The sequence below is a fragment of the Bos indicus x Bos taurus genome, chromosome 11 (assembly GCF_003369695.1).
Source record: "Bos indicus x Bos taurus breed Angus x Brahman F1 hybrid chromosome 11, Bos_hybrid_MaternalHap_v2.0, whole genome shotgun sequence".
Classification (NCBI taxonomy): Eukaryota; Metazoa; Chordata; class Mammalia; order Artiodactyla; family Bovidae; genus Bos; species Bos indicus x Bos taurus.
Window position 1 is genome coordinate 87133443 of NC_040086.1, and position 16998 is coordinate 87150440.

Sequence of the window (16998 nt, forward strand, 5' to 3'; positions counted from 1 at the left end):
GGGTCTGAGTCTCTGACTCACCCCCTTGGGTTTGCTGTACAAGCAAGAATGGGGACATTCAACCTCGTGGGAGCAAGAAGTGAATTCCTTACGTTAAACCACTGAGATGGTCCAGGGGTTGGCTGTTAGAGCAATCAGCTTACTCTAATAAAGAGAAAAGGTGATACACATAGAGGAAAGGCCAAGGGGATCTGATATCCAAATAGTAAGAATTAGACTATAACTTAGAACAGAAAAATACAGATGCTAAGTCATTAAAAAAAAAAAACAATCAATGAAGATTTCTCAGATGCAGGATGTAGTTTCTATGTTGAGAGGCTCCATCACCTACTTGGGAGCAGGGGTGAAAACAGACCACCTCACCCCAGGGAGTCAAAGCCCAAGGTGTCCATGGATGGGGGCCGGAGGGGGTTTGCCTGAGGGAACACAGGAAGGCATCCACCTGGCTGGGGGCAGGGGCTGGCCTGTCAGGGGAGCTGGAGACCCAGGAGGGTCCCAGATTCCAGCAGGGAGAGGAGGCTTCTGCACAGAGGAGAAGGCGGAGATGGGAGATGTGTTTCCTAAGGGTTAAGTAAACATGGGAGCCGGACTTTTTTACCATTAGAAAGGGGAGTGACAAATGCAGAAAGGAATAAAAAGCTATATAGAATGAACCCTGTGGAGCATTTAAAACATCGAGAATGGACTGCATGGCCACTGCAGTGCCCCACCTTCCCCTGACCGAGTCCAGGCTCTGCCTGTGCCGAGCAGTAGCAGAAGGCAGATGTGATGTCCTGCTGGTTTCCAGGACTTGCTCTTGGGCCCAGTCACCCTGATGTGAGACGGGCCAGGACATGCTAAGTATTCCAGCCGAGAGCCCCAGCTGGAGTCCCAGCTGACAGCCAGCACCAACCATATGTGTGGACTGGGGAGGCCTCCCCTGATGAATCTCTGTTGAACAACCCCCAGCCCTCGAGTCTTTTTGGCTAAAGGCCCAGATGTTGTCAAGCAAACACAAGCCACTCCCCCTGTGCTGACCCAAACTCGTGAGCATAAGACAGTTGTGTCTTAAGTCAATACATTTTTGTGTGGTTTGTTACTCAGAACCAGAGAAATTGGAGAGTGTGTGAACTCATGGATTTCCATCCATATAGACAAGAAACAGAAATAAATGTGTTTATACATGTATACAAGCATCCATGTACATGTATGAAGATACACATGTGTATCCCTAGTTCTGATCACTCACAAGGCCTGCCTGGGAGCACTGACACTCCAATGGCAATGAAGACACCGAGCACCCAGATTTTGGCGTCTAAGTATCATTCCACTAAAAGGAACCACTTCTCTACCATAAAGATCCAGACTGAAAGCCATGAACTGGATCCCATGAGCTTTACTACAATAAATGTGGTAAAGGACATTTATTTAGACAAATGGCAAACCTGGAGTCTGAATTTTGGAAGGTTAAGAGCTTCCCAGGTGGAAGCTTCCCAGGTTAAGAGCTTCCCAGGTGGCTCAGTGATAAAGAATCTGCCTGCCAATGCAGGAGACATGGGCTCGATCCTTGGGTCAGGAAGATCCACTGGAGAAGCAAATGGCTACCCACTCCAGTATCCTTGCCTGGAGAATCCCATGGACAGAGAAGCCTAGCAGGTTACAGTCCATGGGGTCGCAAAGAGTCGGACACAACTTAGCGACTAAACAATAACAACCACGTTAATTTCCTGATCTGGCTGGCTGTATTATATTTATGTGGGAAAATGTCCTAGTTTGTTGAAAATATATGCCCTGCACTGCAAAGAGTCCATGTATTCAAGATAATCCTATGAGTGAACAAGTAAGACCTAGAGGCCCTATGTCTTGAGGACTTTAACTCCCCCAGTCCCAGTGTCTGTATTCGACAGAAATCTAAATTCATCATGTGGATATAAGACACACATTGGTATGAAATGTTTGCAGTTTAAATATTCTTGGTAAATTATTTTGAAGACCCCTGAAACATAATGAATTAGTCATGCAACACTTGACCTCAGGGGTCACAGCAGGATTTGAAACGTGGACGATTTAAAACATTCAAAGAAACCCCAGCAGGTGAAGTTGTGGGGCAGGTGCACTGGGAAGCCCCCTGAAGGCAGGAAGCATGGATGGTGACCTGGCTGGCCCGAGGGGGACGCAGACGAGCAGCAGTTACCCGGGAGCAGGCCTCTTCTGGGGGAGGCGGCTGGGCGGCTGGGGCGGCAAGGGCGGTGGGGCTTTGCTGGGCGGGAGTCCGGACTGGGCCGGCTTGCTCTGTTGGCTCAAGGCTTCGATCACACTGGGCGTTTTGGCCACTGGAGGGGGTGGCGTGGGAGCCAGGGGGTCTGCAGAGAGGAAAAAGAAAGAGACACACACGCAGAGGGTCAGCCTCCAGGCATCATATTCCTAGGCTCCCCACCCGAGGCTCCTCCAACAAAGGCTTCCTTTTCTCCTTCCACTATTTCATGGGAAAAACACCCACTTCCACCGAAGACTTTCAGACAGCAGTATTGGCGGAGAGTCCTTCCAGGTCTCAAGGGAGGATTAAAATGATTCCATGGGCCTGGAGATGTTTTCTCAGCTAGAACCACCCCCTGGGAAAGCCACCTTTCATCTCCATCCTCCAGGGAACCTGGGGAAGCAGCCGTAGGAGGCCTGGCCTGGGTCCCGCCCTGGGGCCCACCCGTATCACCGGTCAGTCTGGGGTCAGTCTGTGAAGAGCCAACTCCGTGAAGGCTTCCTGTCTGTAACGGGACAGGGCAGCAAGTTATATTCTCTACGTTTAACAGAGAATGAGGGAGCCAAGGCTTTCAGCGAGGGCATGGGGCTGGTAAGACAAGGGGCCGGACCTTGAGCCTCCTTCCCGTTTGCTGACAAACATCAGCGCCCCTCTCAACGGCCAGCACCCACGTCCCGCAGTCCGCGCAGAGGTAGCGACCTGCCCCTGGGCCTGGACGTGGACACCTCAGGAGCCTCAGCCCCGGACGGCAGAGGCGGGGAGTGCTGGCTGAGCAGGGAGGGGTCAGTTCAGGCTTTCTTTCCTTTTTTCATAAGCTTTAAAAGCAAAGTCAAAAGGCAGACTCTCGCATGCCTATCTACAGCCCTGGGGACGCAGGACCATGAGGCAGAAGAGTGGGCTTCGGAGACCTGCTGGGCGCCTCTCACCACCAACCCCCTCGCTGCCGCCCCTGGACCTGGGTGCCCCTGCCCCACCCCAACCTCTGGAAGCCCCTCACCAAGGCAGGTGCCCGCTCGGCCTCCGGCACCCGGAGGGCACCGACTGCAGCCAGGGTGGCTTCTCCCACCTTAACTCCAGCTATGGAAACCCAGGGAAACCCTCGGCACTCTCGGAGCAGACCCACACTCAGAGAAGCCGGAGCCCCTCCTCCTACAGCTTCCAGGCCTCGCCTCCTGGTCCAGTCGCCACCCCCCAATTCTGCTTCGCAGCCCCCCGCCCCTCCCCCCGGTGTACACGTGACACTGAAGGGAAACACAGAGCAGATTCTAATCCACAGGAACACACCCCAGTACCCCAAGCATGGAGCAGCCAGAGGAAGCCCCAGCACCACCGTAGAGAGAAAGAAACGCTGCTGGAGTGCTTGGAGACGGAGGAGGGGCGGGGGTGGCCCACGTGGGAAGTGGGACAGACAGCAGCCAGCCGCTGGGGAGAAGGGGGGCCGCAGGGAGGCAGCCACGGAGGAGCCCCCAGCAGTGTGCAGGCCGGGGCTTGCTCCCCACATGGCGGCCAAGAGGACCACCCCCCTCCTCCCCACCAGCCATCCGTGTAGTACGAAGCCCGATGGCAAGAAAGGAAAAAGGAGAAAAAAAACGTACTGGTAGATGTCACGCGGAGAGGGGGCAGCGGTGGATGGACAGCGGGCGGATCTGACGAAGATCGCTGCCGGCTTATACTGTCCACGCTTACAGAGTTTGTCTTCCACGGGGCGTTAGCGGAGGAGGCTGGCTGAGCTGCACACGCACGCACACGCACGCCCATGCACACGCAGGCATGCACACGCACGCAGGAGCACAGAACAAAAACAGAAACAGAACACGGCATTATTGATCCTCTCCCTGTACGACGGGAAACATGACCCTTCTGTGGACAGAACAGCGGTAAGACCACAAATAGGATACTCATTTGTTTAAAAAAAAAAAAATTCTTTCTGGCACCTGGAAGACAGATACTAATACACACTAAACCAACGATGCTCCTGGGAAAATTCCCAGTTGGTCTCCATCTTACCGATTTCTCTAATGGAAGTACAGTTTGAAAAGGGAAATGATAACCACAGTGACCCTCCTGAGCTCTGCGCTCGGGGATGGGACATCTGCTCGTCTCTACCCATTTACATCCTCTTGTGGGGTCAGCACCTCACCCGAGGGGGCACCTGTCCTCAGACAGAGCACGTGAGAGGAGGGCCAAGTCACACATAGCTGGTGAAGGGTGGATGTGTTTCTGGCTGGACCCTGCCCGCTCCTCCTCACGGAGCAGTGTCTGCCCAGGGCACAGGCGTGACCATGCCTGAGGCTGCGTGTGGCCCCATGGCCGGCTGGGCCTGGAGATGAAAACAGGCCACGGCCACATAGGGTAGACCTGGGGTAGGGGGAGTCTTGCCACGTCTGCTGACGGGGACAGCGCCGACCTTCTTCCATTTGTTGGGTGGATACTCCACGTGGATCAAGGGTAGCACACACGGAAAACAAAGATAGGCTTTAGGGGGCTGGAGGGGGTGAAGGGCGATCTCCATCATCAAAGGAAGACATGGGGAATCCTCCAAACCCTTCTCATCCTAAGACTTGAAGGAAGCCAAGAAAAACAGGTGAACAGCTTTCTCCCGCTGTTCTGTGACCCAACAGAGCAAAAGAGAACCTCTCCGCCCATGACACACACAGTCAGGAAAAGCCGCTCACGAGGTGGGGACGACCTAACCATTTAGCTCCAGCCTCACAAGACAACACACACGCCTGGGACTTGGGAGGACGGAGGGGGAGGCGACAAGCCGCCCCCATGAGACCCCCTGAACACAGCGGCCTCACATGCCAGGGCCCCTTCCAGCTGCGGGACGTGACTTCCTTCCTCACACCCGGGCTCCCTGCAGGCCTAGGAGGAGGAACGTGCTCTGCGGAAGGGGGCAGGCTGGTTTCTGAGGTCTGCCCAGGGTTGCCCGTGACCTCTGGGCCTCCCTGAGCACCGGGGCAGAGCCGTGTGGAAAGGACTGCACCACAGCCAGGGTGGGGGGATGGGGTTGGGGGGGCAACAGCCATCCCACACTGTGAGCACAGCCTTCAGGCCTCCCAGCATCACTGCCACTCGGCTACGTGCCCTTCTCCAAGAGTAGCTCCTGCAAAACGCAATCTGGGACTTACTTCTGGGGCCGCCATCAGCCTAGAGCAGCCGTGGGGCTCGGACATCACACCCAGGGCAGGCTCCTGCCCCCTGCCCCCAGGAAGCCTCCTGGAGCCCCAGCATAGAGCCAGCCTGGCTACCTGCTGAACCTTCAAGGAGCAAAATGGCCAGTGGGCCTCCAGTGCTGGGTAAATTACTTAACCTTTGCGGGCAGGCGCAAGGTTTCATTTCATTTCAGTTTCCATTTTTATAAAAACAGAAATAGCATCTGTGGTGTCAAACTCAATATGCTGTGAAAGAGCGACTGAGGCCAGGACAGCAAAGCTGCCGCACCTGAAGTGCCAGCAGGACCCTCGGGGACTATTCTGTATTTTTACAGCTAGGCTGAGCACTGCTTCCCAAATTAGCATCTTTCTATCTTTCACTTCATGGGGAATCACAGAGAGAAGAAATAATCAGACGTCATAAGCTGGCCGTGTACAGGCAGGAGAGAGATAGAAAGGGGAAGAATGGAGGCAAAGGGAGGGGTGGACAGCAAAGAGAAAAGCACCAGGAAGCAGGTCTGCGGGAAACACCCAGGGACAGCAACCGGGCTCACCCGGCCATCCAGGCCTGCCCAGTGCAGTCCCTGTGTTCCCTGAGTCATACGAGCCACCTCCCTGCCCGGAACAAGAACGAAGCCAAGACACACTCCCACCATCCTAAGAATGATGGAGCTCATTTTGGAAGCAAAGAACGTTATGTGCAAAACAAGAGACCCAAAAGAAAAACATGTCCTGACGCTGGCCCACAGGCAAGCTAGCTGGGGACAAAGCAAGTAGAGAGTCCCCAAAGCATGACCCCAACCACAGCGCTCCCGCACCCAGGGTGACCAACAGCTCAGTACGTACCTTTGGCGACGTTCCGTGGCGGGAGTGGAGGGGCGCTGGACGAGCCGGGGGCCGCAGGCTGGGTGGGCGGCGGGCTGCCACTCAGGATGGCACCGTATGTCTCGTTCTGCAGGAGGCTGGGCACGAAGCCCCTCTGCTTGTCCTTGGCTAGGCTGCCGGCGTCTCTCGCCAGAGCTGCAGCGCTGGACGGCAGCTGGCTGGGGCCCAGCTGGTAGAAGCTGACAGGCCGGTCTTCTCGCCGACTAGGGCTGGGCTGCAGGGGTGGTGGGCAGAGGTGTGTGAGACGCAGATGCACTGACCTCCGAGTCATGGCTATGGATGTGCTGGTGACAAGCCCAGGCACGCCACTCAACCACCTGGGCACAGCGCATTTCTGCCGTTACAGGACAGCAGCAAGACCTAAACCTCACTCTTAGCGTGTCTCTTAATGGACACACCCACCAAAAGAGCTGTGCTTTATAAGAACTTGCAATTCTTCATTCTGGGAAGAACTTAGAATATAAGCTGCTTTATCTGTACCAGCCAGAGTTGGCTGAGTTTAGCTCTGTTTTCACGGCACGTCCCCTCCACGAGCATCCTTCTCAGACAGCACCCACAGCTGTGACCGATCCCCAACAGACACACAGCTAATTCAGGGGAGATCAATGTCTTCCTCCCATAGAACTAGGACTCTGAAGAGTCCTCTAGCTCAGGGTCAGCAAATTATGACTTGTGGGACCACCACCTGTTTTAATAAGTAAAACGTTAGCAGAAAGCAGCCATGCCTGTGGTTTACACACTGCCCATGGCTGCTCTCCTACCACCCTGGAGGAGAGGAGCTGGAACACAGGCTCGTATTTCAGGCCCACAAGCTTAGAACATCTGTCATCCGGCCCTTTACGGGTTTGCTGACCCTTGCTCCACCTGATGGTCATGTGCATGGAACACAGGGACTTGGGTAAATTCAATCAAACTCCTATCTCAAATGTCAGCTTTGTTTTAACAGCTGTGATCTTGAGCAAACTAGCCTTGCTGATCCTATTTTTCATCTGTTAAATGGGTACAAATTTAACTACCGGCCCAGAGCCTAGAATTTAGCAGGTATGAGTATCGGCTGTCACACCCACCTGCCCTCACACGACCACCTGCCTGGTCAAGGCTCTGGCCAACCAAAGGCTCACACTCAGCTCCAGTGCATAGAGCTCAATGGCCAGTGGTTCTTCCTACAGAGTTTAAATTCCAACAGGGAGCACAGCTGTGTGAACTATGCCCGCCGCTCTCTGCTCTGGGGCGTTGGGGCGGGGGGTGCGCGGTGGAGTGGGGGGCATGAGTGTTAGCACTGCTGCTGGGCTTTCACTGGGACCATAGGACCCGCCCAGTCACTGCCCACATGACCCTGGGAACCTGAAAACGTGATATGTGCCTGACCAAGAGGCACTCATGCCGGGGCAGATGTTTCAAAGCTTCTCTTTTTTAAAAAAATATTTACTTTATTGTATTTTTTATTTATTTATTTTTTGGCTGACTCATACAAGATCTTAGTTCCCCAAGGAGGGATCAAACCTGTGCCCCCTCACTGGGAGCGTGGAGTCTTAACCACTGGGCCACCAGGGAAGTCCCAAACCTTCACTTTTTTAAAAGGAAAATCTAAATATAAAATAACCAGCTCCTCTCACTTTGACACTGTTTTACAGCGAACTCAGAAATTCCTTATTCTAAGAAACAGAAGAGTCCAACAGCTTTCAGAAATGCCATATATTTCTGAAATACACACGTGAGGACATTAAAGTCCATCAGTAAGAATTAAAACATTACATCATGGCACTCCCACTAATTTCACAGCTTCTAGGCATACAGGTTTTGGAGTAGTGGTTCTGGGTCTGACTCTGACTCTGAGACGAGTGTGAAGGTGGTTACCTTCCAGGGGTGCCCCCAAGTGGTTACCTTCCAGGGGTGGCCCCAAGCCAGAGCATCCTGAGGAGCAGCTAGAGGAAGAGGTAAGAGCCCCCGGGCAGTCTCCAAGTGCTGGCTTCACTGTGGCCAAGCCAGCCTCTCAGTCTTGAGGCTTGAATGACCCATCTGACATAGGAAAGGGTTGGACCAGATGAGCTCTAAGGGTCACTGATTTCAGTGAAGGTTTTAAAGATCAACTCGGTGAACACAAAAACCACTCCTGGGGGAAACATGGCTTTTCATCACGTCATTCTCAGTGAGAGAGCTCAGTGAGAGAGCTTCCTCTAACATCCACCAGAATCAGAGGCCCTCTTGTATCTCTCCTTCGTATCAGAAGGTGAGCAGCTGCCATGATAACACAATGTCCCGTAAAGTCACATCTGTAGGAGCTGTGAGAGAGGGGCAGTTGTGGGATGGTTAAAACCCAAGAACTACTGAGATGAGCAGAAGCACAAAGTAAACTCTATTTCCTTTCCTACAACAGCTTTCTGCCCTAAATATAGGCCAGGACCCACACTGCTCTGAAGGATGCTCATCATAAAACTCTTCACGTTTTACAAGCTGGCACAGACCTGCAACTTCTCGTCCATGTCGTCGTCGCTCTCATCCAGGTCTTCAGGGAGCAGTCTCCATTCATATTCCACGTGAACGTGAGAATTAAACCTTCCAGACAAGGCCTGGTTCAGCTAAGAATGACAACGGGCCGTCAGTGACGCTGCTCACACACTCAACCTTGTAAAGCAGATGTGGATCTAGAGGCAGCGGGCCTGTGCCCCAGAGAAGCTGTGCCCCAGCATGAGGCTGGCTTATTTAATTTGCTGCATCTCAGGCCAATCGCCCCGCCCGAATCTACACATACCCTGGAAGCTCAAACCCAACAATTCCCATTTAGTGCTTTGTAAGCTACAAAGTCACAGCATGCAGCCAAGGAGTGTTTGAGATCTAAAAGGCAATGGCCAGCCCTTGGGTACCCACCACCACACAAGGAGCACTGAATTCAAGAAGGAACAAGCCCGCTAACTGTAGACCCCACTTTTCCTGACCAATGCAAGAGAATTAAGCCCTGCGGAAAATGATGTGAATGACTGCTCTCTCAGCTTTCTCCGGGAAAGTGGACAGCTGGTTTCATTCTAGATGCACAGGTGAGAAGTTATTGCATCAGATAAATGGGTATCTTAGCACATCAGGGTCTAAATTTTCTCCAAAGCCAGACAGTAGCCATGTGATCGCAGGCAAGTTATTTAACCCTCTGAAGCTGTCTCCTCATCTGTAAAATGGAGTAAGAGTAGGTACCTACTAATCAGTGTCCTAAGGGGTAACAGTAGGCGCCCACTAATTAGTATCCTAAGGGGAAACAGTAGGTGCCTACTAATCAGTGTCCTAAGGGTTATCAAGATTAAATGAGTTAATGGACACAAAGAGCTCAGGATAATAACGTTCCTCATTTTCTACAGCAGTGACTGTTAATGGCTCTGTTTACTGAGCACTTAGTATGTGCCCACAGCTTCACAGAGTTCAAATACACGACGACCCTGCAGACTGGTGTAGATGACTCTACAAACAAGGCAACAGTGGGGAGAGCTGGCGCGACCTTCCCAAGCCACAGCAGTGGAGCTCCCTGCAAACCCAGGGGGCCTCAGCTCCACTCACCCCCAAAGCCAGAGCCTCCAACACGTCCAACCAGAAAATACTGACTCATGTTCCAAAAGTGTCACCACTAGGCAGGTGGTCCCCTCCTCTCTAAAGGTGCCCCAGGACACTTACTCCGAGCTGTCCCCTCTAGGACACTGGGATCTGCTCAGGACCCTCCTGCGTACCCTCCCCAAGGAGCAACCCCAACCCCACCAGGGGAGACTCACCAGCTCCTCACAGCGCTCGTGCCTGAGTCGCTTGGCGATGTCCAGTGGTGTCTCTCCTGACTCGTTAGCTAAGGGACGGTGGGATGAAAGGACATGTTGTGGCCAAATCAAGCAAAGGTCTGATACCCGGAGGCTATTAAATAGAGACCCAGTCAAGCAGCCCAAATGAAACTGACTGATGAATTCCGGCAACTTAGCCCCCATCAGGGCTCATCTGTTCTGAAATCATACAGACCTAAGCAGTGTGCAGTCAGTAACATTTTAAAAGACAAGATTTGAACTAATCATGAAAGTAAAAGCACTAAAGTTAAGCCAACTAATGTAAAACTAAATATCCAAGGCATAATTCACTGCGTAAAGCAGTTCATGGTAATTGTCAAACCAAAAGCACTGCTAATCTAGTTCCGGGCACCTGGCTGAAAGACTTTACACCTCCTTTTATTAATAAGTAGTCTGTAAATTTGGAATTGTGTAGTTTCTTCTAAACAAGCCTCAGTCAATGAGGTTGGATATTAATTAAAAAATAAAAAACTCAGCTCTCAAGCAGGCATGAGCCTTTTTTCCAGTCTTGTCTGGATAGTTTGATAATTCTTCAAAGCTCCTCCCCAGGACACATCACAGCCAGGTGTCCTGGGGGTTAGGCTGTGCCCGGCCAGCTGCAGGTCAGGGCCCTGGGAAGAGGAAGCGATGGAAGCCAAGCAGACATGGTCCCTCATGGAGGAGGTTCCATGCCAGTGAACAGAGGGGCAGTGGGCAGTGACTCCCAGCAGTAAACGTGCCCACCCAGGGCCAGTGAGGGACCAAGTCTGATCTAAGGTGGAGTCAGGAAAAGGAGGGCAAGATGCCTGAACCTTGTCCAGGGTCACCTGGCCACTAGTTAACAGCTGCAGGCCACCCTCTGCCTCTCAGAGCCCAGAAAATGCCTGCAACATGGGGGCAAGTCCACGAGACAGCCGAGGAAAACTGCTGATAAGTACTGGACTGCAGCAGCCTGGCAGAGTGGGCCCTGTCTTGCTGGGTGGCGCTGGCTTCCCAGCTCTGCCCGGAGCCCAGTGGCCGGAGGGGTCAGTGAGGAGGCGGGGCTGAGGCTCACCGATGCCAATGGAGGCCTTGCCCCGTAGCAGCAGCTTCAGGCACTCCGCACTGTCGGTCAGGCAGCAGTAGTGCAGGGCTGTGCTGCCCTTCCCCGTCTGTTTGTCCAGGTTCCCGCTGGCAAGGACGGACGCAGAGAGAGAGAGATAGAGGAGGACAGGGAAGTCTCAGGTCAGAGGGCTGGGGTGCTGCGCAGGGGACTGGGGTTCGTGGCTGGCAGGGCCTCTCGTCCTCCTCCAGGTGGGGGGCCACAGCGCCAGCCCAGCTTGTGGCAGGAGGTGGCCTGGACTTAAGGCCAACAGGGAATAAACGGCGATGGCAGAGCCGGCCAAAAAAAGGGGGCGAGGCACCTGTACACCCCTGACCAGGGGCTGGGAGAGGGACAGGTGAACTAGGGTCTCTCCCACTGCACTGCTAAGGCCCCACCAGTGTGTCCCACTGCACGGAAGGCTGGGCTGAGCTCTTTTCATCCTACTGACAACACTCTTACCAGGAAGGGGAAAGGCCACTTTTTCTAAAATTCAGAGTCACCAGGCTCCTCTGAGCTGGCTTGCCCTGGACCACCCTGAAAACAGGCTCCGGGGGAATGAGAGGACCACACGGGTTCTGCCAACACAGAACGGACTGGGCAATCCCAGGACAAGCCACTCAGCCCACTGGTGGGGCGGCTGTAGTCACACTGAGCGGGACAGCAGGGCTCCGCCCTGGACAGACACGTGGGGACACGGAGGGCCCACTGGGAGACGATGCCCAGGATCCCGACAGGAGGAAACCAGCCACGTTCACTGTGCCTTTTTCCAAGCAGCTATATTTTCAGTAAAAAAGAGCCTGATCTCTGATCTTTCTACTCCCCGCTCCTGAGAAGAGGGACCAGGGTTGCCCTTCTGCCCCCTGAGAGTCTGCTCTAAGGGAGCTGGCACCACACAACTGCTCCAAGCCCCTCCACACTCCTGGTGCTGGGTGGGCAGCTCCCCGCAGGCGTCCAATGAGCTCCCAGCTCCTGGGGAAGGAGCTGACTGCCCCCAAGCTGCTCCTCCAGCCCCAGCCATCTCTTCCCTCTTCCTTCTAGAAACGGCAGAAGACACAAAACGCAAAACGTCTCCTCGCTTTGCACTTGCTGAAGAGTTTCTGTGGCTTCTGGCCATTCCCTGCCCTGACCCCCACCCAGACCCACGCTCAGGGAGACATGATGCACCTCGACTGGGCTTCACGACTAGACTCCGACCGTCAGGCCAGCCCTGCACCAAGCAAGGCAGGACGAACCTGATGGGAGTGCTGGGGCCAAGGAAACTGCCCATGCATGTCCTCTCCACAGGCATGCTCTAATTGAAAATAACAGCTTTTCCTACCAAGCAAAACGCCCACAACCCTGCCTCAGCCCACGTTGGAGGTGGAGCCCTGCTTCCTGCTTCCCTCTCCCTTTGCTCACGGTGCCCTGCCTGAAGTCATGGGAACCCCCAGCTCACAGGACAAGCTGGGGGCTGCCCTGCCTGACATCATGGGACCCCCACCTCACAGGACAAGCTGGGGGCTGCCCTGCCTGATGTCATGGGACCCCCACCTCACAGGACAAGCTGGGGGCTGCCCTGCCTGATGTCATGGGGACCACTCCCCCACTTGACAGTCAAGGGGGCTGCAGCCAGAGACTGCTTTCCAGGGGCTTAGAATTCAGCAGACCTATTCACGGGGCATCCCCCTGAGCCCCAGACACTGGAAGCTGGATGCTGCTGACACCAGGAGGGGTTAAGACTGCACGGGAACACCCCACACCTGCAGCCGTTTTGCTGTCGCGTAATCCTAGTCACACCTGAGGAAATTCCAGCACGTTGGCCACACGGCAGAAGCAGTGAGGCAACCCCTGATCCCTTCCCCAGAAACACCCAGGAGCAAAATCAAACACTGGCCCTGATTTAAGGACACCTACCTGTTCTGAACTAAAAAGTCTACAATGTGGAGAGAAGTCCGGTCCACGGACCTGACGGCAAGGTGGAGGGCAGTCTCATCCGGCTCCTGAAGACCAAACAGAAACATTCCAGAATCCCAAGGGGAGCACTCAGCTCTGCGGCCAATGTGAGTGAAAGCATGTATTTCTCTTCTAAAGGCCTCTGAGTCTGTTCTTTGAAAAACCTGTCTCTAAAACATGTTACCTATTGCTAAGTTGTGTCTTGCAACCCCATGGACTGTATGTAGCCTGCCAGGCTCCTCTGTCCATGGGATTTCCCAGGCAAGAATACTGGAATGGGTTGCCATGCCCTCCTCCAGGGGATCTTCCCAACCCAGGGATCAAACCTGAGTCTCCTACACTGGCAGGCAGATTCTTTACAGCTGAGCCACCAGGGAAGCCAATCCCCATGGCAAATTCTGCCCTTGGGAATTTAGAGACTGCCTATCATTTAGAGACTGGTCCTAGTCCTCCTCCCTCCCCGGGAAAGAATGAGAAATTCGGGGGTTTCATTGCAAAGTCCTCTCAAGGTTTCTGACCCCCTCCCTGCATCATTAACATGATGAAGCTTAGGCCTCTGAGAAAAGGCTCCTTCCCCTGGGGATGGACTCTCTTCCCAGAGCTGCCACTACAGTTTGGCTGAAGAATCAACCATGAATCTCCTCTCACCCAGGACTCACTGCCTCTTCTCTCAGGGTGTTTCATGACACTGTCAGCACTTCTGATGACACTGCTTTGTCACTCCCCATCAAACCCCCCAACCCTTTCTGTTTCTACATGTCCTTTCTTACATGTCCATTGGCCAGTGGGATTTTTTCTGTAAGATCCACACCGTCAGCATATGCTTGAAGTAATCCAAAAATGTCTCTTGTTTTCACGGCTTCACAAAGACTGTGAAGCTTGGCCGCATTATCCGCATGTTTTTTCCGTGCGTATTTCCTCTCAATGTACTTGGCAGTGATGTAGTCCTTCCTTGCGTTCCTGAAATCAAACATAACTGCCCTGTAAATGATTAAGGGCCTTAACATCCATTCATCTGTAATGAGTTAAAAATAATCCCACCCCCTCATGGTAACAAGGACTGATGCTGAAGCTTCAATACCTTGGCCGCCAGATGCTAACAGTTGACTCATTGGAAAGATCCTGATGTTGGGAAAGATTGAGGGCAGGAGGAGAAGCGGGTGACAGAGCATGAGATGGCTGGATGGCATCACCAACTCGATGGACATGAGTTTGAACAAACTTTGGGAGATAGTGAAGGACAGGGAAGCCTGGCATGCTGCAGTCCATGAGGTGGCAAAGAGTTGGACCCGACCTGGCGACTGAACAACAACATGGTAACAAGCGGCACGGGCAGAAAAGTACAGAGCAGGAGGCAGGCGGCATGTGGCTCTCCTGCAGCACCAGCGTCCACTCTGCCTCTCCACTTTCAGGAGGCTGGACACCCAAGACAAGAGGTATCAAGGTCTGGGTCTAAGGGATAAGCAGCCGGGTGAGGGGACTGGCAGACTCCAAGGGAAGACTGTTTTCCTGTTTGTGGACACCATGCCTGGCAGCCAGGTTCCCCACGTGCCCATGAAATCAAACAAGTTGTCCATCTTCATGGTCTATTTCCTGGCTCTAGTTTGGTCTTGAGGGCACAGACCCCACCTCTCCAAGGAGCGTGGAGCAGCAGCAACTCCAGGGGAGCCAAAATCCTCCCCCGCCGTAGACTGTCAAGTGACCCTGGGCAGGTATGTGACCCCAAATCTTATCTAAGAAATGCACACAGCCTGGGCGAAGCACACGAGATGACACTTTGCCGCGCTCCCGGCAGGTCCTTAGGGCCTCGGAAAGTACTGATGAACTCGAAAGATAGAGCAAGAAAAACAGCAGCTCCTGGTCCAGAGGACCGAGAATCTCACTCCAAGGACCCTAATAAGCAGCAACATCAACAATAAAAACCTAGACACGGTGTTTGAGGGACAGTAAACACTAATTACCCATGACAACCAAGTCATAAGGGTCCATCAGCTGATGAACAGGTGAAAAAGATGTGGTGTCCACATAACAAGAGTACGACTCAGCCACAAAAAGAATGAAGCACTCACGTGGATGAGCCCTGGAAACATCCTGAAATCCTAAATGAAAGACGCCAACACTGAAGACCACACATGGCGTTATTCCGTTCACTGAAATGCCCGGAACCGACAAATGCGTAGAGATAGGGAGCGGGGAGCAGTGGCCCCAGGCTGGAGGGGAGGGGGTGTTGGGGGAGGTAGAGGGGGGCGTAAGGGGACAGAGTAGGGGATGGTTAACAGGGACAGGGCTTTGTGATGGGATGAAGAAAATGTTTTAAAATTGCTTGTGGTGATGTAAGAACAACTGAGAACATACTAGAAGCCAGTGAACTGTACTTTAAATGGGTGAACTGTGATGGTATGTGAGTCATATTTCAACCAAAGTGTTAAAAATTCCAAAGACAAAAATTCAGCACGGATCAAGGCATTCCCCCCCGCACCCCCACCCTGGTGACTCTGGGCCAGCAACTCAAACCTCCTTATCCTGTGCAAAAGCACACAGTTGAGGCATGCACAAGCTGACGACGTCTACGCGCAGGGCTCTGCGGGATCACAGAGACGGAGACAGCACACTGAGGCCTTCAGCCCAGGATTCCGTATGCAATAACCAGGGCAGCACGGAGTGAAGAGGCGCTGGGGGGACCCACCGGCTCTTCCTGGCTGGGGCACCGCTCGCTCCTACCCTGGGACCAGGACACCCACCGCACCTGCTTCTATGACCGTCAGGGCCCAAGGCCCCCAGGTCGACCCACGTGGGTCCTTGTTGCAGCCCACCAGGGTTCAGGAGTGGGTGGGTCAACTCCAGGATCCCAGCGGGGGCACACAACACTTTGCCAGCTTCACCTAATAGACCACCGCCTAGGTGTCCATAGACGCTGCCTCGCTTGAACTGTGCTGGGGGACTTCACACGTGTCCCCCACAGGGGACGGTTACTGCAGGCCACAGGTCGGGTGGAGCTGTGCTGTCCATCTGATCCTTGCAACAGCGTTGTGAACGTGAGCCCATGGCCTCCAGCAGCCCGGCAGCTCCGAGGGCCGCCCTGCTCCGCTGGACTGAGCTCTCCTTGCAGGGGCTCCCGGCCAGAGTGATGCTCTGGCTGCTGCCTGGTGACCGTCCTGGCTTGACAAAACCAACAACCCGTCAGATGAAACTCTACAGGTCTCTTATGACGGGAGGCAGGGCTGAACAGGTGTTAAGGCTTAGACGGCTCCAATAATCACTTTGGGGCAGCATCACTACAGACCCTCAGGAAGGGGCTACTGATAAACTGAACCTTATATTTTTCAAATGTTTTATCCACTTGTCCAGGCTCTGGGTCCCAAACCCGGAAGGTGGTCCCTCCCCCAGCACAGGTACAGGTCTGTTTGGGCCACACCAGGCCCCACGGATTCCTGGTGGAAGTTGACTCTGCCAGTGTGACCCCTCCACCCCCTCTTTTTTTGGGAAAGGTTAAGGCTTTTGGAGGAAAGCAATGAATTTAATAAGAATGTGTTTGGCATGCGTTCAGAGAGGGAGGCTTCTTATACTTCCAAAGGACAGGGCGTGCGTGAGCGACCTGAATCACAGGAGAGAAATGGTTCTGGCCTCTGTGAGCAGGAAGCTCCCTGCTTCCTGCCTATTTATATCTCTCAACATACCCCCAAATCCATCTGGGTATTCACAGGCCATGAGACGGTCTCTGGCTTCCCTTTCAACAGATTCATCTGCAGATGGTGTGCTGCTTTGAGATAAAGCCAGGAGCAGTGCACTCCTTTTAATCTGGAAGTAAGACAGTAGCTTCTCTAAGTAGTCACTGAACTAGAGCTTCACCTCTTACTCATTGATTCCTTGTTTATGTACAAATATTTCCCATCACAAGCAACATATTGTGGTGGG

The 16998-nt window shown here is 53.5% G+C and overlaps 1 protein-coding gene across 4 annotated transcripts in view; it reads right to left on the minus strand.

Moving 5' to 3' along the window:
* Window positions 1–16998, minus strand: part of ASAP2 (ArfGAP with SH3 domain, ankyrin repeat and PH domain 2) — a 158276-nt gene that overhangs the window by 6958 nt on the left and 134320 nt on the right. For 2 of the 4 annotated variants that reach the window (XM_027556112.1, XM_027556113.1), the window contains 8 exons: window positions 13854–14043; window positions 13045–13130; window positions 11122–11237; window positions 10029–10096; window positions 8742–8855; window positions 6238–6490; window positions 3832–3966; window positions 2174–2342 (listed from right to left, as the gene is read on the minus strand). In XM_027556112.1, coding sequence (XP_027411913.1) covers window positions 2174–2342; window positions 3832–3966; window positions 6238–6490; window positions 8742–8855; window positions 10029–10096; window positions 11122–11237; window positions 13045–13130; window positions 13854–14043 — 1131 coding nt within the window. The remainder of the gene's footprint in view (window positions 1–2173; window positions 2343–3831; window positions 3967–6237; window positions 6491–8741; window positions 8856–10028; window positions 10097–11121; window positions 11238–13044; window positions 13131–13853; window positions 14044–16998) is intronic. The other 2 variants (XM_027556116.1, XM_027556115.1) reach the window with 1 other exon arrangement.